Source organism: Rousettus aegyptiacus, unplaced genomic scaffold (assembly GCF_014176215.1).
Source record: "Rousettus aegyptiacus isolate mRouAeg1 unplaced genomic scaffold, mRouAeg1.p scaffold_m13_p_1, whole genome shotgun sequence".
Lineage (NCBI taxonomy): Eukaryota > Metazoa > Chordata > Mammalia > Chiroptera > Pteropodidae > Rousettus > Rousettus aegyptiacus.
In genome coordinates, this window is record NW_023416284.1 from 349660 (window position 1) to 373746 (window position 24087).

The window sequence follows — 24087 nt, forward strand, 5'->3', positions numbered from 1 at the left end:
CAGGACGGGGTTATGGGATGTGCCGGCACCTGCTCACCGACGGGAAGGGGCCTGAGGCCCCACTGCTGCGCTGACAGAGCAGCGTCGACCACGGGACCATGAGGTGTGCCCTGGCCACCGTGGGGGGGGCGTGGCGATGCCACAGGTGCCCCCGTGCAGGCTTTTCTTGGTCCCTGCTGAGGCCCACACGATAACCCCCACATCGCAGGCGAGAAGACGGACAGAGTCACCTGAGGGGCGGGAAAGGCAGATCTGGGCCGGCCACACTGCGGCCCGTGGAGCGGGGGCTGTCCCCCGCCCCAAGGGGCCCAGGCAGAAAGAGGACGCGTGGCGGGAAGGGCCCTTTCACACTCCACCCAGTATCATTCCCAAACCCTAGTGTCCGGCGCCAGGGTCTGCTGTGCCCCATGCGGCGGCAGCCAAGGCCAACGAAGGACTTGCCTGGGGCACAGGCCGAAGAGCGAAGGCGGCCCCCGTGTGTGCACACATGTGTGGTGCGTGTATGGTGGATGCACAGGTGCAGCGCACTGGCGTGTGTCGTGCACATGTGGGTGTTGTGCACACGGGTGTCCTGAGTGCCGTGCAGAGCAGGCCCTCCGCACAGGACCGTGGGGACAGGCAAACCCCAGGCCCCCGGACCACCTCCTGTAAATGTCCGCCAGGCCTGGCCACCCACCCCACGGGTGTCACCAGCTTCCTCCCTCCTCTGGGGGCCTGAGGCCTGACGTGCATCTCTGCCACAGGGCACGGTGTCAGTGAGACGGGTCCCCTGAGCCCAGAGGCCAAGCAGGAAGCGCTGCTCCACCTGCTGCATTTGGTTACAGCCTGCCCTGCCTCCTTTGCATGCACCCCTCCTGCAGGCCCAGCTGCGCACTGTCCCCACGAGGAGGCACCTGCGTTGGGCCTTGGCCAGTGTGGGCACAGCTAGCCAGTGCGCTCCCTAAGCTCCCAGGCCTTGGGCCCCTGGTGGAGGGGTGGCCCAGACCCCCAAGTTGCACCGTTCTTAGGTGGGCTGAAAGGCCACAGGCCCCACCCCAGCACCCTCTGCACCCTTACCGCAGGGCGGAGGCAAGGCTGTTTGGCTGTCCACTGTCCTCTCGACACCCACCTCACGCTGCCCCCTGGGCCTAAGGACGAAGCCACTCCTGACTGCTGACAGTGCCTCCCCAGGGCTGGGGAGAGAAGGTATCCTGTGCCTTCTCCCCAGGGTATTGGCACCTGCAAGCCCCTCCCACAGGCAGCCAGAGACTCCAGGACGCTCTGGCAGAGAAATCCTTCCTCCCCTCCAAGAATGGGTGGGTGCCACAGGGCTTGGGCACAAGCAGGGAACAAAACAAGGTCACGGTCAGTGGGTGCACAGAGCCTGCCTCCTGGGTCACTGTTGGGCAGAGAACCTGTTGGCACCAGGGTAACAGTCCGATGTGGAAGCCTGTGGGCCCAGGAAAGCGAAGATGTCTCCAGGGGCCCCCAGGCTTAGCAGGTGAGGACGGGCGAGGGTTTTGCTAAGCAAATCCTCTGCCCCTCCCCGCCCTAACTCGCCATAACTGGGGCCCCCGCCCGGCTCGCCCACTCACCATCCCTGCGCTGAGCGGCCACCTGCCATGTCAGGCCTGGCTCTCCTGGGCCTCACAGCTCTCCTGGGCCATGGGGTGGGGGCTCCCCTGTGTCTGTCCCGGCAGCTCCGGATGCCAGGGGACTACGTGCTGGGGGGGCTCTTCCCGCTGCGCACTGCAGAGGATGCAGACCTCAGCGGCAGGACGCAGCCCAACACCCCTGTGTGCTCCAGGTACGGAGGCGGGGGGTGAGTGGCGGGGCTGCGGGGCCCCGGGCGGGGACGAAGCAGCGGTCGCCTGCAGCCCCGTGTGGCCCCAGGTTCTCAGCACCTGGCCTGCTGTGGGCGCTGGCCGTGAAGATGGCCGTGGAGGAGATCAACAGGAGCTCCGCCCTGCTGCCCGGGCTGCGCCTGGGGTTCGACCTCTTCGACACGTGCTCGGAGTCCGTGGTCGCCATGAAGCCCAGCCTCATGTTCATGGCCAAGGCGGGCAGCCGTGACGTCGCTGCCGACTGCGACTACACGCAGTACCAGCCCCGCGTGCTGGCCGTCATCGGGCCCCACTCCTCCGAGCTCGCCATCGTCACCGGCAAGTTCTTCGGTTTCTTCCTCATACCCCAGGTGTGCCCCTGTCTCTCTGCGTCACCCGGCCCCCGCTAGCCCCGCCCGTGGGACCCCCTGTGTCGGGACACCTCTCCCTGCTGCTGCAGGTCAGCTACGGCGCCAGCACGGAGCAGCTGAGCAACCGGGAGGTGTTCCCGTCCTTCTTCCGCACCGTGCCCAGCGACCGCGTGCAGGCGGTCGCCATGGTGGAGCTGCTGCAGGAGTTCAGGTGGAACTGGGTGGCCGCCCTGGGCAGCGACGACGAGTACGGCCGGCAGGGCCTGAGCCTGTTCTCCAGAATAGCCAACACGCGGGGCATCTGCATCGCCCACGAGGGCCTGGTGCCGCTGTCCCCCGCCCCCCACGCGCAGGCGGACGCCACGCTGGGGCTGCTGCAGCGCGTGAACCAGAGCAGCGTGCAGGTGGTGGTCCTGTTCGCCTCCGCCCGCACCGCGCGCACCTTCTTTATCTACAGCCTTCGCTGTGGGCTCTCGCCCAAGGTGTGGGTGGCCAGCGAGGCCTGGCTGACCTCTGACCTGGTCATGACACTGCCCGGCATGGACAAGATGGGCACCGTGCTTGGCTTCCTGCAGCGCGGAGCCCCGATGCCCGAGTTCTCGTCCTATGTGCAGACCTGCCTGGCCCTGGCCGCCGACCCCGCCCACTGCGCCTCGCTAGAGACCGAGCAGCCGGGCCGGGACGAGCAGGTGGTGGGGCCGCGCTGCTCCCAGTGCGACCACATCACGCTGCAGAACGTGTCGGCCGACCTGCCGAACCACCAGGCCTTCGCGGCCTACGCCGCCGTGTACGGCGTGGCCCAGGCCCTGCACAACACGCTGCTCTGCAACGCCTCGGGCTGCCCCTCGCGGGAGCGCGTGCAGCCGTGGCAGGTGAGGCCCCTGCGCGTGCCAGGGCCACGGGACGTTGGGGGCGGGGGGCGGGGCCTGTGCCCGGCCAGCCCCGCCCACTCGCTCTCCCCGCCCAGCTCCTGGAGAACATGATAAACCTGACCTTCCGCCCGCACGGCCTGCCCATGCGCTTCGACGACAGCGGGAACGTGGAAATGGGCTACGACCTGAAGCTGTGGGTGTGGCAGGACCGGAAGCCCCAGCCCCGCACAGTCGGGGCCTTCGACGGCAGCCTGCAGCTGCAGCGCTCCCGGATGCACTGGCACACACCAGGCAGCGAGGTGGGTGCCAGGCTGCTGTCCCCGGCCACCCGTGGCTCCCGCACCCATGTCCAGGAAAGACCTCTGGCTCCACCTTCGGGGAGTAGGGACCCAACCCCCGGTCCCGGGCAGGTGCACGCAGCTGAGCAGAGCTTAAGTCCTGAGGCCCCCGTGCCAGGAGCCTGTGTCCCAGTGCTCACGGCAGTGCGAGGAGGGCCAGGTGCGCCGGGCAAAAGGTTACCACTCCTGCTGCTACGACTGCGTGGACTGCAAGGCAGGCAGCTACAAGAGCAACTCAGGTGAGCCCCCTCCCCACGGAGCCCCTCGCCACGGAGCCCCTCCCCAGGTGAGCCTTTCCCCAGGCGAGACCCCTTTCCAGGTGAGCTCCCTCCTCAGGTAAGCCCCCATTTCCAGATGAGTCCTGCTACCCAGGTGAGCACCTTCCCATGGGAGCCCCTCCCCAGTGGGCCTCCATTTCCAAGTGAGCCCCGTTCCATAGGCGAGCCCCTCCCCAGGTGAGCCCCTTCTCACCTGAGTTCCTTCCCCATGGGTGGACTCAAGTTGAAGCAGAAGTCGGGGAGGGGGCCCACAGGGCTGGGAGCACACAGCCTGGAGTGGTCCCGTGTGCCCCAGCACCCCTTCCCACGCACCACAGATGACCTCACCTGCACCCAGTGTGACGAGGACAAGTGGTCCCCAGACCGGAGCCTGCACTGCTTCCCCCGCAAATTCAAGTTCCTGGCGTGGGGGGAGCTGATCGTGCTGCTGCTGCTCTTGCTGCTGGGCCTGGCTCTGGGCCTGGTGCTGGTGGCCCTGGGGCTGTTTGTCCAGCACCGGGACAGCCCGCTGGTTCTGGCCTCGGGCGGGCCACAGGCCGTCTTCAGCCTGGCCTGCCTGAGCATGGCCTGCATCAGCGTCCTGCTGATCCCCGGCCGGCCCAGCCGCACCAGCTGCCTGGCCCAGCAGCCCCTGCTCCACCTGCCGCTCACCGGCTGCCTGAGCACGCTCCTCCTGCAGGCGGCGGACATCTTTGTGGAGTCGCAGCTGCCACTGAGCTGGGCGGATCGGCTGCGCGGCCACCTGCGGGGGCCCCGGGCCTGGCTGGTGGTGCTGCTTGCCATGCTGGCGGAGGCGGCACTGTGCGTGTGGTACCTGGTAGGCTTCCCGCCAGAGGTGGTGACAGACTGGCAGGTGCTGCCCACAGAGGTGTTGGTGCACTGCTACGTGCGCTCCTGGGTCAGCTTTGGCCTGGTACACGTCACCAACATCATACTGGCCTCCCTCTGCTTCCTGGGCACCTTCCTGGTACCGAGCCAGCCCGGCCGCTACAACAGCGCCCGCGGCCTCACCTTCGCCATGCTGAGCTACTTCATCACCTGGATCTCCTTCGTGCCCCTCTTTGCCAACACGCATGTGGCCTACCAGCCTGCCGTGCAGATGGGTGCCAACCTCTTCTGTGTCCTGGGCATCCTGGCCACCGTCTACCTGCCCAAGTGCTTCCTGCTGCTGTGGCAGCCAGAGCGTAACACCCCTGAGTTCTTCCTGGGAGGGCGGGGGGGCAGCAGAGGAGGGAATGAGACTCAGGGCAAAAATGAGTGACCCTTGACCCGGTGAGCTTACCCAGTGAACCCAGACCTGGCTGAGAGGACCCCAAACCAGGTTCCTATGCAGTGACCTGCAGATTTGGCCCGACTCTGCTGAGAATCCCCACCTCTAGATTCTAACCTCAGGCTGACTGCTGACCTTGACCCAATGACCCTAAGCCTGCAGTGTGCATGAGGGGGCTCGGCCCTGAGATCTCACCACTTGGGCCCCCAGAGTCAGGCTCTGCCTCTCCTGGCCAAGGCCTGCCCAGCCCCTGCCAAGAGCTCAGTAAAGCCCCAGCTAGACCACACTGGGTGTCACCCACCTGGCTGGGCCAAGCCCACGCACCCTCCAATCATCGCTGAAGTGGGGGGCTGGTGAGTGGGTTAGAGCTACCCTGACCGTGGGCCCCAGTGCAGGACACAGGCCCACTCGGGGAAGGGGGTGGCCGGCCGCCACCTTTCCCTAGCCAGGCCTGAGCTGGTAGAATGGGGGTCAACGCGCCACCAGCACCACGGACAGAGCCCAGGCATGGTGGTGGGGCAGTACCATGGCCAGCGCCAGCCACACGGACCCCTGGAGCCCGGAGCCAGCGCCCCGGACAGCCTTCTTGCCAGGACTTTGCCGGCCCCAGAGTCAGAGCCTGGTCACTGAGCCGGGACCCAAATGACAGCACCTGGCCAGTCCTGGGTCAGCTTCAGCCAGACCCCGGTGAAGCTGGACCAGCCCCCATGTCCCAATCTCCTAAGGCAGCCGCGCAGGAGATAAGAGGCCACATGTCAGTCCCATTAAATTAAATGCTTTTTAGTGTTTAAAATAGCATTTACACAGAAGCAGCTCTATTAACTATCCAGGTGGAGCTCTGACTCGATGCAGTATCTACAGCGCAGACACGTGCAGGCCAGAGACACTGGGAAGTGGCGTGTGCGGGCGGGCGGTCACCTGAGAGCCGCGCGGAAGGGCGGGCTGGCCGCCCCGCCCCCGGCCCACAGCCGCTGTCCGCACCTGTGCCCGGCCCCTCGGCGACTCGCGCCTCCCCCGCCTTCCTCTCACCGGCCCTCCCACATACTTTCAGACATGACCTGTGCCCCTGCATTTGCTCTGAGACCCAGTAGCGGGGAGACATTGAAACTGCTCCAACCGGGTGTGTGTGTGTGTTGGGGGTGGGGGGCTGGCTTAGCCGCCACCTCCCCCAGAGGACTCAGGCCAAGCAATAAATAAATAAATTATACCCCTACCATGGAGCCCGTGGGCCCCAGTTCCACCCCCTGGGATGACCCCAGCCTGGGCAAGATGGGTGGGCCCCGAGGAGTGGGCCAGGCCCAGCAGCCACCTCTCAGCTTGGCCTGGGGCCCTGTGCAGTGTGGCTGACTGGGGTGGGGGGAGCCCTGAGGCGTGCACCCATGGGGGAGGTGAGACCTGCCCAGAGACAGACGTGCGCCCACCAGGCCTGCGTGGACACGGCTCTGACCAGCAGCCAACGGCTGCCCGGTGCAGATCGTGGTGGCCAGGGCCACCCCTGGCCCCTCTCCTCCAGCCTGCCCCGTCTGCCCCTCCCCGGACCCCACAGCATGACCGCTCGTGCACGTGGAAGCACAGGCAGGCCTACTCAGCACGGCCGCCACCGAGGCAGGCCGGAACCCGCTCGAGGCCGTGCTCTGATGCCGGCGCGGCCGCGGGCACGCGCCTCAGTCACATGATGTCGACGAAGAATTCACAGGGATTCCCCATGGCCTTCTGGAAGGACTGGCGGCTGCCCGTCAGCTCTGGGGGGACAGCGGCCAGCTCCCGGACGGGAGGCCCCCCAGGCGGCCCGCCCACCACTGAGTATGCCTTCGTCAGGGGATGCAGTGGGGGGAGCCCTGGGGCCGCCGAGGCCTGGCTATGCGGGCTGCTGCCACGACTGAGCTGGCTCACTGGACGCTCCCGCCACCCGCTGCCCCCGACTCCACTCGGGGCTGTGTGGTCTGACTCGCTGCCGCTGCCTCCAGCTCCAGCCCCGCGATGCTCCTTCTCTCGGCCCAGGGCCCGCCGGCTGCTCCCGCCCGCACTCCGGGTGGACCCGCTGCTTTTGCTTCCTGGGGTGGAGGAGAGGAGAGGACTGGTCAGTGCCTGGCCTTGCCTCTTCCAGAACCACTGAACACTGCTAGAGCGGTCAGGCCGAAACCTGGTGGTCATGAGCTGGAGGGAGGGGGCGGCCATGCAAACTCAAGGGCAGGGCTGAGCCGGCCCAGAGACGCGGGAGCAGCTGCAGCAGGCGGGGCTGGGTGGGGGGACACGGCAGGCAGGCAGGGACACTTGGGGTCAGTCAACGCCCCACACCTCACCCCAACACCTGCACCAAGTGCCTGGGCTTGCAGCTAAAAAACGGGCGCCAGTGAAGGCCCGGGGGGCCAGAGCTCCCGTCAGCGGTCCTGGGCCCCCCGCCCCAAGACCCACCTTCCATCGGACCCCAGGGCCCTGGCCAACTACTCGACTCAGCCTTGTCCCGGGCTCTCAGGAAGCACCGAAAACCGGAGGATGCCGGCTGGCCGGGGACATGCCGAGAGGGACGCCGGGCAGGACCCTGGCTTACCGGCCCCGAGGGTCCATTCCGCTAGTCCTTCAGTCTAAGGCTTGCTCAGCACAAAGCAAGGGATAGCGTGAGTTACACACCAGGCCCGGCCCAGCACCCATGCCCGTCGGCAGGGCGCACCTGCCACCAGCTGGGCCTGCCCAGGGTCCATAGGTACCCAGTGCAGCTTCTCCTCAAGCACCGCTGCCCCTGACCTGCTCTGCTGTCTGGGTCTGCTCAGCCAGCTCCCCGACTCCTCCCCAGACCCTGCGGGCACTCGCCCGCCGTCCACACTGACCCCCACGCAGCCTCGGGCCACTGCTCAGACATGCCCTTTGGGCTCTCCCCTCAGCTTCCTGCATCCCAGTGGGGGCCGCAGTTATGGCTGTCCTCCACCGTACCCCGGGGCTGCTCCGCCATTCCCCCGTCTTGGGCCACCGTACCCCCGCGTCCCCACTGTCACCGCACCGAGCTTTCCCGCCCACCTCCCAGCCTCCTGCCTCTGCCTCTGCCTCGCCTGCAGCCAGCTCCCCAGGTTCCCTCCCCCTGGCTCCCCTCAGCCACTCGCCCCTTCCGAAGGCAGCCCACCCAGGGCCCAAGCACAGAGCAGGGGGCAGCGCACAGGGCGGGGGGCGCAGGGGCAGAGCCAGGCGGCAGGGAGGGCAGGGGGCTGGCCCCCGGCAGCCTCTCACCTTCACTCTGCTGACTCCCAGCACTGCCGCTGCCGTAGCTGAAGCCGGGGTCCTGGTACGCGGGCGGGAAGCAGGGCGGGGGCCCCGGGTACTGGTAGGGGTAGCCCTGGCCCAGGGGCCAGGGGGCGGCCGGGTGGGGCAGCATGTCCTGGTCCGAGGCCCCACTGGAGCCGCTGTGGAGGGTCAGGGCGGCGAGACCTGGCGGGGGGGGGGGCGGGTGAGGGTGAGGGCAGGGGGCCGGGCCCTCTGGGGCACCCCGGCCCGCAGCCCCACTCACTGCTGCACAGGTCCCCGAAGACGTAGTAGCACTGCTCGGAGAAGGTGACCTTGTTGACCGTGTGCCTCAGGAAGCCGTGCTTGAGCATGCTGCTGGCGTACCTGCGTGCCTCCCTGCGCTCCTTGAAGCCTTCCACGTGCGTGTACAGCCAGTCCACCACGTCCGCGCCTGGCCAGCCACACGTCAGCCCGGCCCGGCCCGCCCGGCCCGCCCCGGCCCGCCCGGCGGACCACTCACCAATGACAGCATTGGCAATGGTGATCTTGAGCCACATCCGGTCGCGGATCTCCAGGCCGGAGTCTGGCAGCTGCATGACCCGGACCACGGCGCCCATGTCGCTCTTCACCGTCAGCGGCCCCTCCTCCAGCTCTGCAAGGCACGGCCCCTCCTCAGCCGGCAGCAGGGGTGTGGGGGGCTCAGGACGGACTCCCCTGCCAGCTGCGGCCTCTCAGAGGCCGGGTGGCTGTGGGCCACCCACTGCTCAACGGACCCCACACCGCCCAGAGCCCACAGGCGATGTGGCTCGGCCCTCCCCGCCCCCACCAGCTGGGCGGGTCCTGCCAGTGGCAGGCGAGCAGACGGGCTGCATGCACACACCAGCCTCTCCCTACGCCCGCCACAGCCCCCCACGGGAAGGACCCCGGGGGCTGGCCGGGCTCCTCCGGGCACCTCCGCCCCCACGAAGGAAGGGAGCTGGGGAAGGGCGCACACGCGTTGGCACTGGGCCCGCCCGCGCGGGCCTGGCAGCAGCATGCAGGCCTGGGCTGCTGGCCCTCGGTGTGACCACGCCGGGGAGCGCCTCGGCCCCCTGACTCGCGAGCTGCCACTTACGCGGCGCGCCGGGCACAGAGCTGGTCAGTGAGGAGGAGCTGGTGCGTGTGACCGCGCTGGAGCAGGGGCTCGTACCGTACAGGGGCCGGGCTCCGGCCAGCGCCGCCGCGTGGGACAGCCAGGCGGCCGGGTCGATGGGCCGCACCGGGTCAGCTGGGCAGCCGCCGCGTGGCACGGACAGACGGACGGGCGGAGGTGGGGGAGAGAGCGAGCACAAAGGCAGAGGAGAGAGCCCCTTCAGGCTGGGCTGGGCGCCCCTGGCCCCTGCCCGCCAGCCCCGTGGGGCCACTCACCCCTCGGGATGGTGAAATAGCTCCGGGGCGTTGGGTCCCAGCACTTGGCCACTGTGAGGCTGATGGGCCTGCAGGGCAGCAGCGAGCAGGTCACCCGGGCCCGCCCGTGGGGCCGCCCGCTCGCCCCGCCGGGCCCTCGGGCCTCACCCCGTCTGCGACACGATCTCCCGCAGCACCCGCACAGCGTCGTCGTTGCTCATGTTCTCGAAGTTCACGTCGTTCACCTGGAGGGAGGGGTTCGGCAGAGTGGCGCGGGGGCGCTGACCTCCCGGCCCCCCAGCAACCCCCCGCGGCCCGCACCTGCAGCAGCATGTCGCCGGGCTCGATCCGGCCGTCCGCAGCCACGGCCCCGCCCTTCATGATGGAGCCGATGTAGATGCCGCCGTCACCCCGGTCGTTGCTCTGGCCCACGATGCTGATGCCCAGGAAGTGGTGCCTCTCTGCGTGGGCCATGCGGTGAGCACCCCGCCCAGCCCCCCGCCCCCCCGGGGGCCCCCCGAAGCCTCACCCATGTTGAGCGTGACGGTGATGATGTTCAGGGACATGGTGGAGTCCGTGATGCTGCTGAAGGAGGAGGCCTGCGAAGGGGCGCGGATGAGGGGCCCGGCAGGGCCAGGGCGCAGGCGCGACCCCACCCCGCACCCCACCGCGACCTACGCGGTCCGTCTGCCGCAAGCGCTGCTTCCGCCGCCGCCGCTTGTGCTTCCGGATGAGCCGGGAGGAGGTGCTCTGCTCCGTGGAGCTGCTCAGCCTGGGGCGCAGTCGGGGCGGGAGGGAGGCTGCAGGGGGGTGCGGCCGGCAGAACGGGCACCCCCCTTCACACAGCTGAGATGCGGGGCCTGGACGAGGCCCAGCTGCTGGCTGTGCACACCCCACCCCGCGCCGGTGGCACAAGCCCCACACGACAGGGACGGCGACCCTCAGGCAAACACAGAGACGCAAACACAAGGGACCCTGGCGCGGCCACCTGCACTGGCACACAGTGTGTGCACGACGAGCACACGGGCACCTGCACCTGCGCGCGCACCTGCACACACACCCAAACGCACGCATGCACACACGCCCACACTCAGCCCCGCACCCATGCCCACGATAAGCAGCCGTGCGCATGCGCACTCATGGCACGCCCCCGCCCACTACAAACACCCACTGCGTTCGCCCACACCCGCGCACCCACGCCCACACCGCACCCACATACCGGCTCGTGCTGCCATCCTCGTCTGAGTCGATGAAGCTACTGGACTCGAGTTCGCTGCTCAGCACGGTGGACGCACTGTCGGGGGGCAGCCCCAGGTCCCGCCGCCGGTCCCCCCTCGGGTGCCCGTTGGTCCGGGCAGCTGTGGGGCAACACAGAGGGAAGCCAACTGTGGGGTTCCCCCATCCTCAAGTACCTGTTGACCTGGGAGCTGGCAGGGTGACTCTGGGGTAGCTAGGGGGCCCCTGAGGGGGCCTGGGACCCCTCCCCAGAGACGCCACTGGCTGGAGTGCAGCCTGTACCCTCCTCACGGTTCCGGCGCCGGGCTCGCTCCCGCCTGTGGCTGACCATGGACTCGGTACCAGTCTCATTGTCCATCCCTTCACGGCTGCTGGCCACATTCGGGCTGTGCCGATGAGAGAGGCATGAACTGGGCAGGCCGGGCCCCCATCGGATGCCCTCTGGATCCTCACCCCCCCCCCAGGAGGGCCCTTGTCCGCCCCCTCACCCAGGCTGGGCCTCCCTGCCCGCTCCTCCTCTGCTGACCAGCTTCTACTGACTGGGGGTCCCTGCTCAGCTGCCCACCCCCCAACAGGCTTAGGCAGGGGCCCCGCAGGACCACCAGGCTCCGCACCCCAGAGCTCTTACTGGAAAGAGGGGGGCCGGGAGTCCCCGATGCCGCCCATCCGCTCCAGAGGCGGGGGCAGGTCTGCGTGTCCGTCAGTGGCCTGAGACCCTGCATCCGAGTGGGCGCCCTCAGCCAGGACCAGCTGCGGAGGAGAGCAGTGGCTCGGGGAAGCCCGGCAGCCCCTAGGCCACGCCCATGGGGCCCGCGGGGCGCGGTGGCCGGCCTCCCCCCTCCGCCGGAGTGCCCGCCACCGCCACCGTGCAGGGCTCACCCAGGAGACCACGCGGCCGTTGAAGCAGGGCAGCCTGGCGCTGTCGGCAGAGATCTCCTCCTTCACCACCCTGCGGGCAGACGCCGCCTGAGACCCGGCCCTCGGCCGGGGGCGCCCCCGCCGGGACGCCAGTCTGCCCCTGCCCAGAACACTCTTCCGGGGCCGCCCCAGCTCATGCACCGCAGCCACGGATGGCAGAGCTCACAGGGAAGCCTGTGACCCCATCAGAACGCGGCCGAGGACACTCGAGAGGTTGTCACCATAGGAAGAGCTGGGGTGGCCCAGGGGTGGCTGCAGCTGACAGACAGGGAGGCCCAGCGGGCCGAGAGCACCGTCTCTGAGTGACACAGCAGCAGACACCCAGAAGGGCCTGGTCCCCACACAGCCCAGGTAGCCACCTGCAGCCTCCCCGCCACACCCCAGCTCCACCCTTCCCGACTCAGCCACAGGGAGGCAGGCGAGCAGCCCCAGGCCCCCGCCGCCGGGCCTGCCTGGCTCCCCCAGACACTCAAGGCCACACTGCCCACCCAGTCAGGACCCTGAGAGGACCCAGCGCTGACGAGGCCACTGAGCTGCGCCAGGCCCCAGTGGTCCCCAGGCTGAGGAGCCCACATCCTACCTGCACTCAACAGAGCACCCCACCCTCCACCTGAGGGTCAGGGCACTGGGCAACACAGGCCCAGCCGGCTCGGCTGGGAGGGAGCGGACAGATGCCAGAGCCCCCAGGACAAAGGGCACAGGGCCCTCCTCAGGGGCTGAGATGGGCCTACTTCTGGCCTGGGAGCCCAGGAGTAGGGACGAGGTCGAGAGCGGGGGCCAGGAAACAGTCCCCAACTGCCCTCTCACGGCCGGCCACACTGCCGGGGAGCAGACCACGGAGCAGTCCCCGTGACCCCCAGAGGCGGCCGCCCAAGCACCTCGGTGGCAGCTTGCCCCTGACCTCAGAATTCCTGGCGCGATCCCAGTTAAGCTTGGACTTGTGGCCGTCCCGCCCCGCCCGCCACCCCCGCAGACGCGCCCTGGCGAGGAATCTGCTCAGAGCAGGGCCCTTGGAGCCGAACACAGCTGAGGGCCAGGAGGGCCTGGGGGCTCCTGAGGCTGCAGCATGCCCCAGGCCAGCCTTCCCCACGCCATCCCCGTGGGACAGCCCTCAGTGCACCCCCAGAGGCACAGGGTCTCCCCACCCTCCCTTCCCGCCGCAGAGCAGGAAGTCGGCAGAGAAAACTGGCCCGTGATGGGGAGGGCTGTCCCCGAGCCCTCGCGAGCCCCCACCTCCTGCAGGCTCAGCCTCGGGGCTCAGTCCCCACCGCATGGCCACTCACAAGCCTGGTCGGCAGCTCCAGGCCAGCCCACCACTGGCCCAGGGACCCTGCCGAGCTGGGCTGGGCCAGTCCAGGCGTGACCTGCACGGGCAAAGTGAGGGGTGGATGCAGGACCCTCCACGCACCTGGCCAAAGACACACGAGGGTGGGGCCCGGGCCAGAGAACGTGGCGCTGGCCCCACCACAAACCACGCTTCCCTTGCCGTGGCCAGGAATGGGCTCAGGAAGCTCAGGGCCCAGGCCACAGTGGGGTGCAGGAGGCCTGGGCTCACCAGGGTGCTCCCCACAGCCCCAACCTGAGGCCGCCTGGTTGTAGGTAGGCGGGCTACCCCAGCCCAGGGGAACCTGCCCTCCCTCCCCCACCTCCACGAGGCCCACTAGGCCTCCACGCTAAGCCCGAGCAGTGGCCACACGCTCCAGGGGTCTAGCCCACTGCCTGACAAGCCCACACCGTCCGCAGAGCTTGGAGCCCTGAGGACGAAGCTCAGGGGAGGGAGAAAGGAGGCAGCTCGTGGAGTCCTGTCCCAGGCTCCTGAGGCGACCAGGCCACCAGCCAGAGACCCAGGGAGGAAATAAGATGAACCTCCCCACCCCCCCTCTGCCTACCCAGTGCCCCAGCCAGCGTCACCCCGCTCCATCGCCCTGGACCTCGCCGCTGCCCCCTGCCTCCCAGCCGTTTCCTGTTCCCTCTCACACCCCAGCCACCTCCAGGCCCGCCCACAGAACTCCAGTCCTGCTCCGAGACCCAGACTGGCCCGCCCACCCGCCTCCCCAGCCAGGACACCCACAGGTGCTGCAAAGCCCCCAACAGGCTCAGCCTCCACCGGGAGTGCATTTGGGGTGAAGGTCTCTGCAGCTCGTGGGTGGCCCACAGTGGTTACTGGACACAGGAGACGCAGCGGGCCCCTCGGGACACACCCCGAGCAGCAACCTGGGGGGTCGGGCACGTGTCTCGCCACACTACACACTCTCTGCTGGCTTCGGTTTGTGACAGACACCACGTGTGACTTCAGCAATTTTTGTTAAAAGAATAAAGTAAGTTAAAAACAAAACCAACTTTTCACATAGTCAATGGTCACATTTAAAGCAGCCCAGACGCAGAGCAGAGACTGTGTGACGTGGTCCTGCGAGGGCAGGGGAGGGGCGGGACGAGACTCCCCAACGCAATGCTGCACCTGCGGGGCCTGGCCCTTCGTGGCTCATAACCTGAGCCAGCAGAAAAGGCCAGCCGGGCAGGGCCGGGGCGTCCAGCCTGAAGCTGCCAGGGACACACCCTCCACTCTGCCCCTCCCTGGGGGTGGGGGGCCCACAAGAGTCCAGTTGCCCAAATGTCCCTCAGGCTGCCCAGAGCTGCAGAGTAGCACCAGCTGGACCTGGCTTAGGGCTGCCCGGGGCCCATGCAAACTAGAGAATCCAAGAAATGACCTCAATGTCAACGTCTCAAGAGGCAGCCACATACAAGGACAAGGGCCACCTGAGGGCAGCCAAGCCTCTGGCTCCCCCTCCCCAGGACTGCCGAGCAAGGGACTCAGGTTACCTGAGCTGAGCTGGGTCAGGCCTTGAGCAGACAGCCAGCCTGCTGCTCACTGTCCCAGGCCCAGCCCAGGCAACTGGGACATTCCCTCGGCCCAGACGGCCACCACTAAGGCCAGACACAGGGACGCTGACCCAGAGGCTGTTCCCAGGACTCCTAGTGCTATGCGGCTCAGCAGGGACAGAGACCCAATGAGCAAGCAACCCCAACCAGGGGTGGGTGGAGTGACCCTTGACCTCTGCCCTGTTCTCGGGATCCTGGAGTGGGGGTGGGGAGGCAGGGTAAGCTGTCTTGAGCCTCTGGAAACTTCTGCAGACCCCAGCAGACAGATCCATGCCCCTGTCCTAAATCACCTAATTGCCGGCCGTGCTAACTAAGGGGACCACTGGGTGGCTAGAAGCCTACCCCTACTCCCTCTTCGCTGCCCCCCTGACACTCCTCTGACCGCAGACCTCATAAATCACAAGCCCCCAGGCCAGCCCTAAGGACCTGACCTCTGCGAATAAGGGACAACGCCCCGAGTCTGAAAGGTGCCAGGTGGGACTGCAGAGTTGCTCTGGGCCAGACCTTGTCCTGCAGGTCACACACACTCAGGCAGAGGACAGAGCTTAGTGCGGGTGGAGAAGCCAGGTCGCTCTCCGGACCACTGCCCACAGCGCTCAGGCTCCTGGGCGGGCTGTCAGGAATCCGTGCGTCCCCAGCTTGGCTCACAGACAGGTGGACACGCCACGCCGGGGCGCGGCCCCAGGATCCCCAAGGCCCTGCCCAAGCGCCGACAGGTGCCAACACCCGCGCCCGCGCACAGGCCCACGGCCCACTGACCCGAAGTCCTGGTCCATGGACTTGAAGAAGAATTTGTAGGCGTGCACTGGCCGGTTGCTGAGCACGTTCTTGAAGTCGGCCAGCGTGACGCGCTCGGGCGCCACGGGCAGCTTGACCAGGTACGGCGTCTCCTCCTCATCCATGTGATAGATGATCTTGGTCTCCGCCATGGCGCGGCGGCGGCGGCGGCAGGCGCGGGGCCCGCGCGGCGCTCAGGCCCGGCCCGGGGCTCGGACGCGGGCGCCTCCCCGCCGCTGGCCTGCACCCCGCCTGCCCGCCGCTCCCAGCCGGGCCGCCCCTGCCCCGCCCGCCGCGCTGCCCCCGGCTCCGCGCGCGTCCTGGCTGCTGCCCCGTGGCCCGCGGCCGCCCATCCGCCCCCGGCCCGGGGACGCAGGCAGAGAGTGCGCGAGGCCCGGCCGCGTCCGCGAGCCCCGCCGGCCCCTCGGGCCGTGCAGTTCCAGGGACCGCCCGGCGCCCGGCTGAGCGCGCGGCCCGCAGGGGGCGCCCGAGAGCGCGGTGGGGCCTGACGTCACGGCCGCCCGCGGTGCGGGGCGGCGCCGCGCATGCGCGGGGTGGGGCGGCGGGGCGCGCGTTCTGCCGCGGCCAGGCGTCTCGCGGCACCGCCGGGCCGCCGGCGAGTGATCGGACGTGGGCGCGCCTCCCGAGGCAGGAGGCGGGTGAGGACCCACCTGTACGTCGCGTCCCCGGCTATCGGAAGGGGGACCCTCCGCCCCGAGCCACGCCCCACGCCGGGGACGTGTCTCTCAGCGGGGTTGCGGTCCTCTGCCCCTCGCAAGGACTCCCGGGTCCGTGGGTGCCCAGCATCCAGAGACTCCCTGGTCACATCGTCGGGCTGCTGGGGCATTGGAAAAAGCTGGAGACACTTGAGTCGCCGCCGGGAGCCGAGGACACCCGGTCGCTTTGCGCCGCGGTGCCAGCTGCAACCTCGCGCGCCCTCTGTCGGAACCCACGGGGCCTCCGAGAAACCCTGGCCAAGTGAATGCGGGGTGGATTGGGGAGTGCAGGTATGAGCATGTGTACGTGATGCCAAGGCGACAGCGGGGTTAGCACAGCAGCTGTGCGTACACCCGTGTGCACAGATGTGCCCCGGCCCCGGTGCTGCTGGCAGTAGGTGAAGGGGAGTCCCCCGCCCCCCTCTGTCAATGCACTAGCCTCCGTGGGGTCCTCAGTGGGTCCAGCGAGACCCGGGGAAGCGCCCCTCCGGCTGCTCCCACTGGGGTGAGTGGCTCTCGCTCCTCCCCACCCCAGGAGGAAGACTTAAGGCCACTAGAGGAAGTTCCAGGCTGGCCAGAGTGGTCCCAGGATGGGACCGAGAGTGATGGGGATAGAGTGTGCAATACCCACGAGCCTTGAAGCTGGCGGGAGCCTGGGACTGGCCCATCCGCCTGGTCATGACCATCCTCGGGCAGCGGGCCAGCACAGGGAAAGACCCCACCTGTCCACCACTGACCGGAGGAACCAGAGTGTGGACCTAAGAGCCCAGGCTAGGGCCCATCCCTGGGTCAGCCTGGGCCAGGGGTCCTGACTTCCATTCCCCTGGCTGTGACGGGGAGAGCGGGCAGGGCCGTGAAGCTGACACCCACTCTGCAAAGCCTGGGCCTTGTCTCTTCAGTCGGGCTTCCTCAGAGGTAATCTGAGGAAGCCAGGCAGGCTGGCCGTAGAGCGAGGGTTTGCCATGCTCTCTGCTGTGTGCCCAAGGGAGCAGGAAGGCAGTGCCTGCCCTGAGCGCCCCCGGGTGACAGCATCCCGCCCCTAGACACAATGGCTACTGGTCACAGATGCAGAGGGTCTGATGCCCCAGCTGTATGCCAGCCCCAGAGCATCTCTCCTACCGGACAGCACGCAACATGGGAGAGAAGCTGGTAGCCAGTCCAGCTGTCACAGCCGTGGTCAGCCCGGACTCTGCAAGGAGGGGCGAGTGGGTGGCCAGAGCCTCTACGCTTACGGGAGGGGCCTTGTCCAGTGACAGTGGTGGCCACTGGGCTGGGAGGGCGGTGCATGCGCAGGCCACAGCTCCCTGACCAGCCTCCGTCCCTGCCTTTGCCACAGTGGCTCCTCGGGGCAGGAGGCGAGAAAATGGCATTTCAGCGTGACAGCCCTGCTCACACCAGTCTGGACTCACGTAAGGACCCGAGCCTAGGATTCCCACCCAAGTTCCGGCCTGGCTTCTCCTGGGCACCTTTTAAATCACCACTCAGAGGTGAGCCCGTGAAGAATGAATGACCGCCGCCCCAACCCTTAGAAGTAAATGGTGCTGCTACCCTGCCGGGTCTCCTGCTGGCTCATGACCTGGGACTGAGGACTGCCCTTCCCCCTGCTCACCCACCCCCGCTTGTGGGGTCCGCCAGGTAATAAATCCTGTGGTTTTACTGTTCGTGAGTTTACTGACACTGCCTTCATGAAAACGGCCTCGGAGGCCGTTTCATTTCCCCAGAGAGGGAGCTGGGATGCTGACCTGCGTGGGTCCTCACACCAGCTTGGGGTTTTCCAACACAAGGTGACAGTCACCCCTCCCACCCCCCTGCTGTCCTGGGAGGGCTTGGAAGCATGGGGTCAGGAAAGAGGAAGCACAGAGGCTCCTTCCCTCCCCTGTCCATCACAGTGCCACGCTCGCCCGCTGGCAGGTGGTCCCGCATCCCCCTGCCCCTCCCCCGTATCCTCACACGTCCGGTCTCATTTTGGCATCTGCTGCTCAGAGGCCGAACCAACGGCCGCCCTCCCTCCATCCCCACGTCCAGATACAGCCTCAGGAGAGGACCAGAAACCGCACCCAGGAGTAAACGCTGTAGACTGGCTTCGACGTCACTCTTCCAAGGACGCCCCCACCCAGACCTGCCGCTCAGAGGAATGGGCAATGGGGGGCAGGGGGGATCAAAAAAAGTGTGCGGGGCTCCAGGCCCAGACTCCGTGCCTGGGAGACGGAGGGGGGCAGCAGAGGCATGCCTGGCGCTGAGTCTAAAAATCAGATATGGTCTTTATTGTGTTGGCAGCAACTGACCAGGAGGAGCAAATGTGGGGTGTTGGGAGTGGTCATATGGGCCACCCTAGAACCGTCTTCAGCGCTCCCCTGTCCTCAGACAAAACAGAAGCCAAATGATGCCGCAGCCCCAGACTCCAGCGCAGGGAGGAGCCAAAAGTCACATGGAGCCCAGTGACTGTCGATGCAGTTTGTTGGGAAGGAGTTGGGGCAGGGTGGGAAGCAGGGACAAGGCCCCAGGTGGCAGGCCAGGGCGCAGAGGGGCACTGGCCCAGGGCCTGGTGTGTGCAGTCCCCAGTCCCCACGCAGGGCCCGTGGCAGCCAGGCTGGGTAAGGACAGCCCTGACGTCATGGACCAGCAGGCAGCTCCCCCCAGGAAGGGGCGAGGAGGGTGAGTGCTGCCCCTGAGGCTGACCTCAGCTCCAAGGGGGTCTTCCTGGCGCCCCTGCACCGGCAGGACTCCCCCGCAGGGCAGGCCCCGCAGTGAGTGCCTGCAAACGGCTGCTGAGCGGGCACAGCCACAGCGCGGGCGGGGTCCCAGGAGCCCAGTGCTGCCTGGAGGAGGGGGGCAGCTGCCAGAAGAGGGGTGTGGAGGTAGCCTCACTGTGCGCCAGTCCAGGCCAAGCTCCAGGACGACGGGACCAGCCGCCGGAAGGGGGGCCAGTCGGGAAGGCGTGCTCCCAGACGGACGGGGATGAGTCAGCGGAGCTGCTGGCCAGCCAGGAGCCCGGGTCTCCTTATTTGCAGTACTCCTTCCTGAAGTCTGGAAGCCGGGGGACAGGTGGCTGCCCTCCGCCCCTCCGTCACAGGCAGACAGCCAGCAGGACTGCCCAGGCGTTTCTGGGTCACGGAGGTGGCAAGGGACTCCTGCCTGTGGGGTCAGGCTGGAGCCTGCTGAGTGGGCAGGGGGGGACGCAGACCCGGGTCTGAGGGACGGAGGTGGCCCCTCCCAGCTACTCACCTTTGTCCAAGTCAACGTTCTTGGCGGGCGGAGAGCTGTGAGCCAGCTCGGCCCTCTCCTTCAGGATGTTGTTTTTGTAATCTGGGGCATGGGGAGAGCAGGGTGAGGCCCCCTGAGATGGGGCTCCCCTAGCCCAGGCCTCGCAGCCTCGCTCCCGGCCTTGGCGTCCTCGGGCCCCTCACCTAATTGGATGTCTTCACTCCTATAAAAAGCCTGGTCCCCTGCGACCACAGCAAACTCTGCCACATTCACGTCCTTCCTGGAGCGGGGTGGGTGGAGGTTAGGGCAGCGGGTGGGCAGGGCCTGGCCCCCTAGGACAGCCAGGAGGGCGCACTCACCCTTTTGACTTCCACGATTTCTTGTCCGAGTATTCGTAGCCTGCGGAGGGAGACTGGCGTTGAAGGCTGGCTGGCCTTCTCCCCCGCACCCTGGCGGGAGAAACCCTCCCCACGCGAGCACCAAGGCTCACTGGGCCGCCCGCTCAGGCACAGCGAGCCAAGCCCCGACCCTGGCCCTCACCTCCGCGCCGGCGCTGCCGCGTGGCCAGGACCACAGTGATGAGCAGCAGGATGAAGAGCAGCAGAGTGGCCAGCACGTAGCCCAGCTGCTGGAAGAAGTGGGCCCGGCCCTCGGGGACGATGACGTTGATGACGCTGCGGCCGCGCGCCAGCGTGGGGTCTGCGGGGGGCCATGTGGGGGCGGTGTCAGCCAGCGAGTGGCCCGGCCCAGCAAGGCCAGCCCTGCCGCACTGCGTGGGGCGGGAAGGGCCCGGTGCCCTCCTGACGCCCAGGTCCCTTATGTGGGACAGGGAGGGGCCGGGCTGGTCCCGGCCCTGAACGTCCCCGGGCGCCCGGGGCGGCCCTCTGCACCTGGGGCTGGGGCGCTGCTGTGGCTGGAGCCATTGTTGCCTGGGGAGTCCCTGGGGGGCGGCTCGGGGGCGGGCTCGGTGACTTTCAGGTGGAAGACACGGCGCTCGTGCAGGCCACAGTAGTGGTGGTGCAGGTGGCAGGAGTAGGTGCCCTCGTCGGCCGGCTCCAGCGGGTCGATGCGCAGCGAGAAGTCGCCGCGCGCGAACGCGTCCGCCTCCACCGCCACGCGGTCGCGCAGGAAGGGCGGCCCGTAGGCGCGGCGCTCGCCGGACGCGTACAGGTCGAGCAGGCGGTCCGCGCGGTCGTGCGGGACGCCGGGCGGCTGCCGGTCCCAGTGCACCACCTGCTGCGCCTCCTCCAGGTGCCGGTCGGTCCACACGTGCGCGCGGTTCACGCAGGTCAGCAGCGCGGGCGCGCCGCGCTCCGCCACCAGCACCTCCTTCTCGCCGTCCCAGTGCGCGCCGGCAGCCCGGGCTGGGGGCGCAGGCCGGTCAGCGCCGGGGGCCCCGCTGCGGCCCGGGGAGGGAAGAGGGCGGGGCCAGGCGGGGGCGGCTGGGGCTGAGCGCGCGGGGTGCGGCGAGGGGAGCCAGGAGCGGGCCACCCGCGGCGGAAGGACGGGCGGCGGGGCGGGGGGACCGCGCACTCACGGTTGTCGGTGACCTCGAGGCGGATGGCCAGGCTCTCGTAGAGGTGGCAGTAATGGTGGTGCAGATTACAGGTGTACAGCCCCCCGTCTGTCTCCTCCACCGCTACGCGCAGGCGAGGACACCGCGGTGAGGTCCGGGCCAGCCGCGACCCTCCCAGCCCCCCGCCCACCCGGCGCCCGCCCGAAGTTCAAGGTCGCGTACCGCGGATGAGGAGGGAGAAGTTGCCCTCCTGGAAGGCAGAGGGCGGCAGCTGGAGGCGGCCGCGGTCGCGCGGCTCGTACACGCGCTGCTCGCCCGCCGAGTACATGTCCACGAGCCGCTTGGCGGGGCCGCCGGCGCGGCGCCCGCTGACGTCCCAGTGGACCACGCGCTGCCGGTCGTGCAGCCGGTCCTGGGTCCACACCATGCGCGGGCTCTGGCACCGCAGCACGGCGCGCGCACCGGCCGCCCAGCTCACCTCGGACTCGGACACCACGGAGCTGCCTGCCGTCGACGACCCAGGAGGCCCTGATGGGGAGGGGCGTCACTGGGGGCCCGGTGGGACCCAGGGGATCAGGTACAGGGAGGGGCTGGCCAGATGGGAAGGGGACCGCTAGGGGAAGGTGGTCACTAACCTGAGGACAGAAGGACAGCAGAGCCTGGAAGGGGAGGAAGAGGGCGTCATATGGGGACGGGGCATCTGGGCCACCCCCACACGGAGAGGGGCACTTGGACCCTAGTGCTTTCTGTAGTCCTCCCTGAGGTGGGTGCTAACGACATTTACTTAAGGGGTGCAGATGAAGCCAGAGAAGCAAGCAGGCAGGGGTGGCTCCCCTCTGGCCTGACATGATCCTCACGCCCCCTGCTGGGCTGCAGGGCAGGGCACAGGCCTCGGGAGGTGAGAGGTGGAGCCAGGGTTAGACCCCCACAGGCCAGCTCTGGAGTGCGTGCTTGTCACCCACCACAGGCCAAATTCAAGAAGGGTGGCCACCATCACCCTCAGTGCAGCAAGGCCACAGGAGCCTCGTGCTCAGGGGGGCCAGTTGTGGGGATGCCCGCACACTTTGTCCCGCGTGGCCCATGCACCTGCTGAGGGCCATGCCACACGAGCCCTGAGGGTCCCAGGCTGGCTGGGAGCCCCACCCTACCCTCCGTGCTCAGGGCTGGAACCCCATCAGCCTTCCTGAAGGGCCAGGGTCTGAAGCTCAGGAAGGCTGGACATGGGGAGTGACCCCGCCATCCACCGCCCCACAAGCCAAGTTCCTGCTCCGGAGATGTGGCTGTGAGCCCAGGCTGAGGAATGTGCCCGGTCAGCAAGCCAGCCTGGGGGCGGGCTCAGGGGGCCTGGGAGCAGACCCTGCGGTCCCCACAGCTCCCAGGCCCCCCACAATCCCCAACCCACTCCCCTCCTGACAGCTGGGAGAAATGCAGGTCTGGGGGCTTCCCTGAGCAGCGGGGTGCACGGGGGACCCAGTGCGTTGCCTCAGTCTCCCAGCCCTTCCTGGCCTCTGGCCTCTGTGTGAGGGGAAGGCCTGCAGGACGCTATGGACATCATGCTCTCCAGGGCCCTGGAGCCCTTATCGTTGGGGGCTGCCCCCTCGGAGGCCCCAGCCCCCTCCCCTTCCCAGTGGGGGTGTCCCACCCCTCTGGGCTTAGCTCAGATGTGCGGGTTTGCCTAAAACCCAAACTCACTCAGACCTGCTGGGGGTCCGCACCCCCCAGCCCCCACCCCTGCACTCACTCTGCAGGAGCACCAGCTCCCAGAGCAGAACTCGGGGCTGCAGCTCCATGGCGCCTGCCGGCCTCGCTTTGTCCCACTCCAGCTCCAACTCTCCAGAAAAACAGCCCGGCCCCCTCCCCCTTCGCACTGGCAGTGACATCACGGAGCCCTGGGCCGGCCGGCAGTGTGCAGACCGCCCCCTCACCGCCCCTCGGTTCCTGCCGGCCCCTCCCGCTCCCCTCAGCTGGCTGGTGGGGAGGGGGAGGGCTGTGGCCCCGTTCCTCTCCGGCTCCGGTCCTGGAACCTGGAACCCAGACAGTAGCCCAGCCCTCTGAGGGCAGGAGGGCCTGAGGGCACGGTCCCCGATGCCATGTGGGCATCTGTGACAGGGGTCCTTCCGGGGCTGCTGCAGGGCTGCGCTTCTGGGGTGAGCAGCCCCTCACCCACCTCTGTAGAGGGACACTGTCCCAGGGTATCCCCCCTCGTGGGCAGCCTGGCCACAAGGCTACTGTGAAGCTGGAGGCCAGCAGGAGGCCATCCTGAGGCAGTGACTCCCCCCCCCCAGAAGCCCAGGCGGCCAGACCATGGGCTCTTCCTGTCAGAGTGATGACCTGCCGTGCCCCATCCTGGGGGGCTGCACCACTTAAATCTGCAAAGGGGCAGCAGAGCAGCACTAGCCTTGGGGCCCAGGGCGGTCCTGGGGACAGCAGGCACCTTCACATTCCATAAAGCCAGGGAGGTGAGGGGGGGACCCTGAGCACTGAGGGGGCCAGTGGGCGAGCAGCCCCCACCTTTCCGGCCTGCCCACCCCCATATCTGCCCCCCATCAAGGACAAAGCCTGGTGTCCTTCAAACCAAACCCGCAGTTACACTGCTCTTGGGAGCACCCCCACCCACCCAGACCCGGTGACAATGCTCCAGGGGCACCCCACCCAGCTAGTCTTTGGATGAGGAGGAAGGAGGAGTTTATGAGCTCCCCCTCAAAGGCGCAAATTTGAAACTCTGGGAAAAGTTACAAAGTCACATAAACAAATGTGAAATAACATAGCAGATACTATGTACCAAACCCATTCCTTCTAGTTAAGCAAACCTCAGAAAAATCTAAACGACCACAAAAAAACACACAAAACCACCATGCATTTTTTAGACTGCCTATTTGGATTGCATTATGGTCACAAGCCCTAGTCGCTGAAGGGTGGGGGGGGCGGGTCTCACCCCTGAGCCCCACCCGGGTCCCCAAGTCCTCAGGCAAGGAGCCCAGGCCAGCCCCGGGGCTGAGGCAGAGGCCAGCCTCCTGTAGCGAGGGCTGAGGGCGACGCAGGGCGGCCCCTGAGGATCTTTCCTCAGCAGGATCCGGCCATGAGAGGCGGGTCAGTTTTCCAAAGTGAAGTCAGAACTCACACCCCCAGATCCTCCCTGGGCCTTTCATTCTGGAAAAACAAGGCTCCTGGCAGCCTTGGGTGCCTCCCCGCCTCCCGCCGTTTTTCTAACTGGTTCATATTAGCACTGGTGGCTGCCCTCCCCGCCCCCTCGCACCCCGCCCATGTCTGTCTCTCCATCCGTGTCCTCCGTCCCCCTCCGCCTCCA

At 67.8% G+C, this 24087-nt stretch overlaps 3 protein-coding genes and 1 long non-coding RNA gene across 10 annotated transcripts; 2 read left to right on the top strand and 2 right to left on the bottom strand.

Annotated features, from left to right (window-relative positions):
* Window positions 1-107: 107 nt before the first annotated feature.
* Window positions 108-6149, top strand: TAS1R3 (taste 1 receptor member 3). Its single transcript, XM_016144467.2, has 6 exons — window positions 108-1786; window positions 1873-2173; window positions 2263-3045; window positions 3141-3344; window positions 3502-3622; window positions 3979-6149. Exons 1-6 carry the CDS (start codon window positions 1602-1604, stop codon window positions 4920-4922), a joined length of 2538 nt encoding a protein of 845 aa, XP_015999953.2. The 5' UTR covers window positions 108-1601; the 3' UTR covers window positions 4923-6149.
* On the bottom strand, window positions 5696-16216 carry DVL1 (dishevelled segment polarity protein 1). 6 transcript variants are annotated; one of them, XM_036227383.1, is made up of 15 exons: window positions 16016-16216; window positions 11649-11718; window positions 11398-11519; window positions 11052-11155; window positions 10753-10891; window positions 10212-10305; window positions 10063-10132; window positions 9855-9994; window positions 9702-9778; window positions 9555-9622; window positions 9337-9414; window positions 8668-8799; window positions 8431-8598; window positions 8154-8351; window positions 5696-6985 (listed from the first exon to the last, which is right to left on the bottom strand). In XM_036227383.1, exons 1-15 carry the CDS (start codon window positions 16189-16191, stop codon window positions 6600-6602), a joined length of 2022 nt encoding a protein of 673 aa, XP_036083276.1. In that variant the 5' UTR covers window positions 16192-16216; the 3' UTR covers window positions 5696-6599. The 6 variants fall into 6 exon arrangements, with proteins under 6 accessions (XP_036083276.1, XP_036083270.1, XP_036083280.1 ...); XM_036227377.1 differs by having other exon boundaries at window positions 9262-9414; XM_036227387.1 differs by lacking the exon at window positions 16016-16216 and adding an exon at window positions 15327-15807.
* LOC118608640 lies at window positions 16212-19522 on the top strand. Of its 2 annotated transcripts, none has more exons than XR_004953016.1 (3): window positions 16212-16351; window positions 17397-17695; window positions 18086-19522. It is a non-coding gene; the product is annotated as an uncharacterized LOC118608640 (long non-coding RNA). The 2 variants fall into 2 exon arrangements; XR_004953017.1 differs by having other exon boundaries at window positions 18338-19522.
* MXRA8 (matrix remodeling associated 8) lies at window positions 18304-23269 on the bottom strand. The gene is made up of 10 exons (XM_016144468.2): window positions 22522-23269; window positions 21416-21439; window positions 21003-21308; window positions 20802-20903; window positions 20155-20628; window positions 19805-19963; window positions 19624-19663; window positions 19468-19544; window positions 19286-19366; window positions 18304-19087 (listed from the first exon to the last, which is right to left on the bottom strand). Exons 1-10 carry the CDS (start codon window positions 22658-22660, stop codon window positions 19062-19064), a joined length of 1428 nt encoding a protein of 475 aa, XP_015999954.1. The 5' UTR covers window positions 22661-23269; the 3' UTR covers window positions 18304-19061.
* Window positions 23270-24087: the final 818 nt, after the last annotated feature.

Excerpts from the sequence above, each read along its gene's own strand:
- TAS1R3 (XM_016144467.2), top strand. The coding sequence starts at position 1,602 with ATGTCAGGCCTGGCTCTCCTGGGCCTCACAGCTCTCCTGGGCCATGGG. Across the intron at positions 1,787-1,872 it reads AACACCCCTGTGTGCTCCAG|GTTCTCAGCACCTGGCCTGC; the intron begins GTACGGAGGCGG and ends GTGTGGCCCCAG. Across the intron at positions 2,174-2,262 it reads GTTTCTTCCTCATACCCCAG|GTCAGCTACGGCGCCAGCAC; the intron begins GTGTGCCCCTGT and ends CTGCTGCTGCAG.
- DVL1 (XM_036227377.1), bottom strand. The coding sequence starts at position 16,191 with ATGCCCCAGCAGCCCGACGATGTGACCAGGGAGTCTCTGGATGCTGGG. Across the intron at positions 9,779-9,854 it reads CCGGCGACATGCTGCTGCAG|GTGAACGACGTGAACTTCGA; the intron begins GTGCGGGCCGCG and ends CCCTCCCTCCAG. Across the intron at positions 8,800-9,261 it reads CTCTGTGCCCGGCGCGCCGC|AGCTGGAGGAGGGGCCGCTG; the intron begins GTAAGTGGCAGC and ends CGTGCCTTGCAG.
- MXRA8 (XM_016144468.2), bottom strand. The coding sequence starts at position 22,660 with ATGTCACTGCCAGTGCGAAGGGGGAGGGGGCCGGGCTGTTTTTCTGGA. Across the intron at positions 20,629-20,801 it reads CCTCGAGGTCACCGACAACC|CCCGGGCTGCCGGCGCGCAC; the intron begins GTGAGTGCGCGG and ends CTGCGCCCCCAG. Across the intron at positions 19,367-19,467 it reads GAGTGAAGACATCCAATTAG|ATTACAAAAACAACATCCTG; the intron begins GTGAGGGGCCCG and ends CCCATGCCCCAG.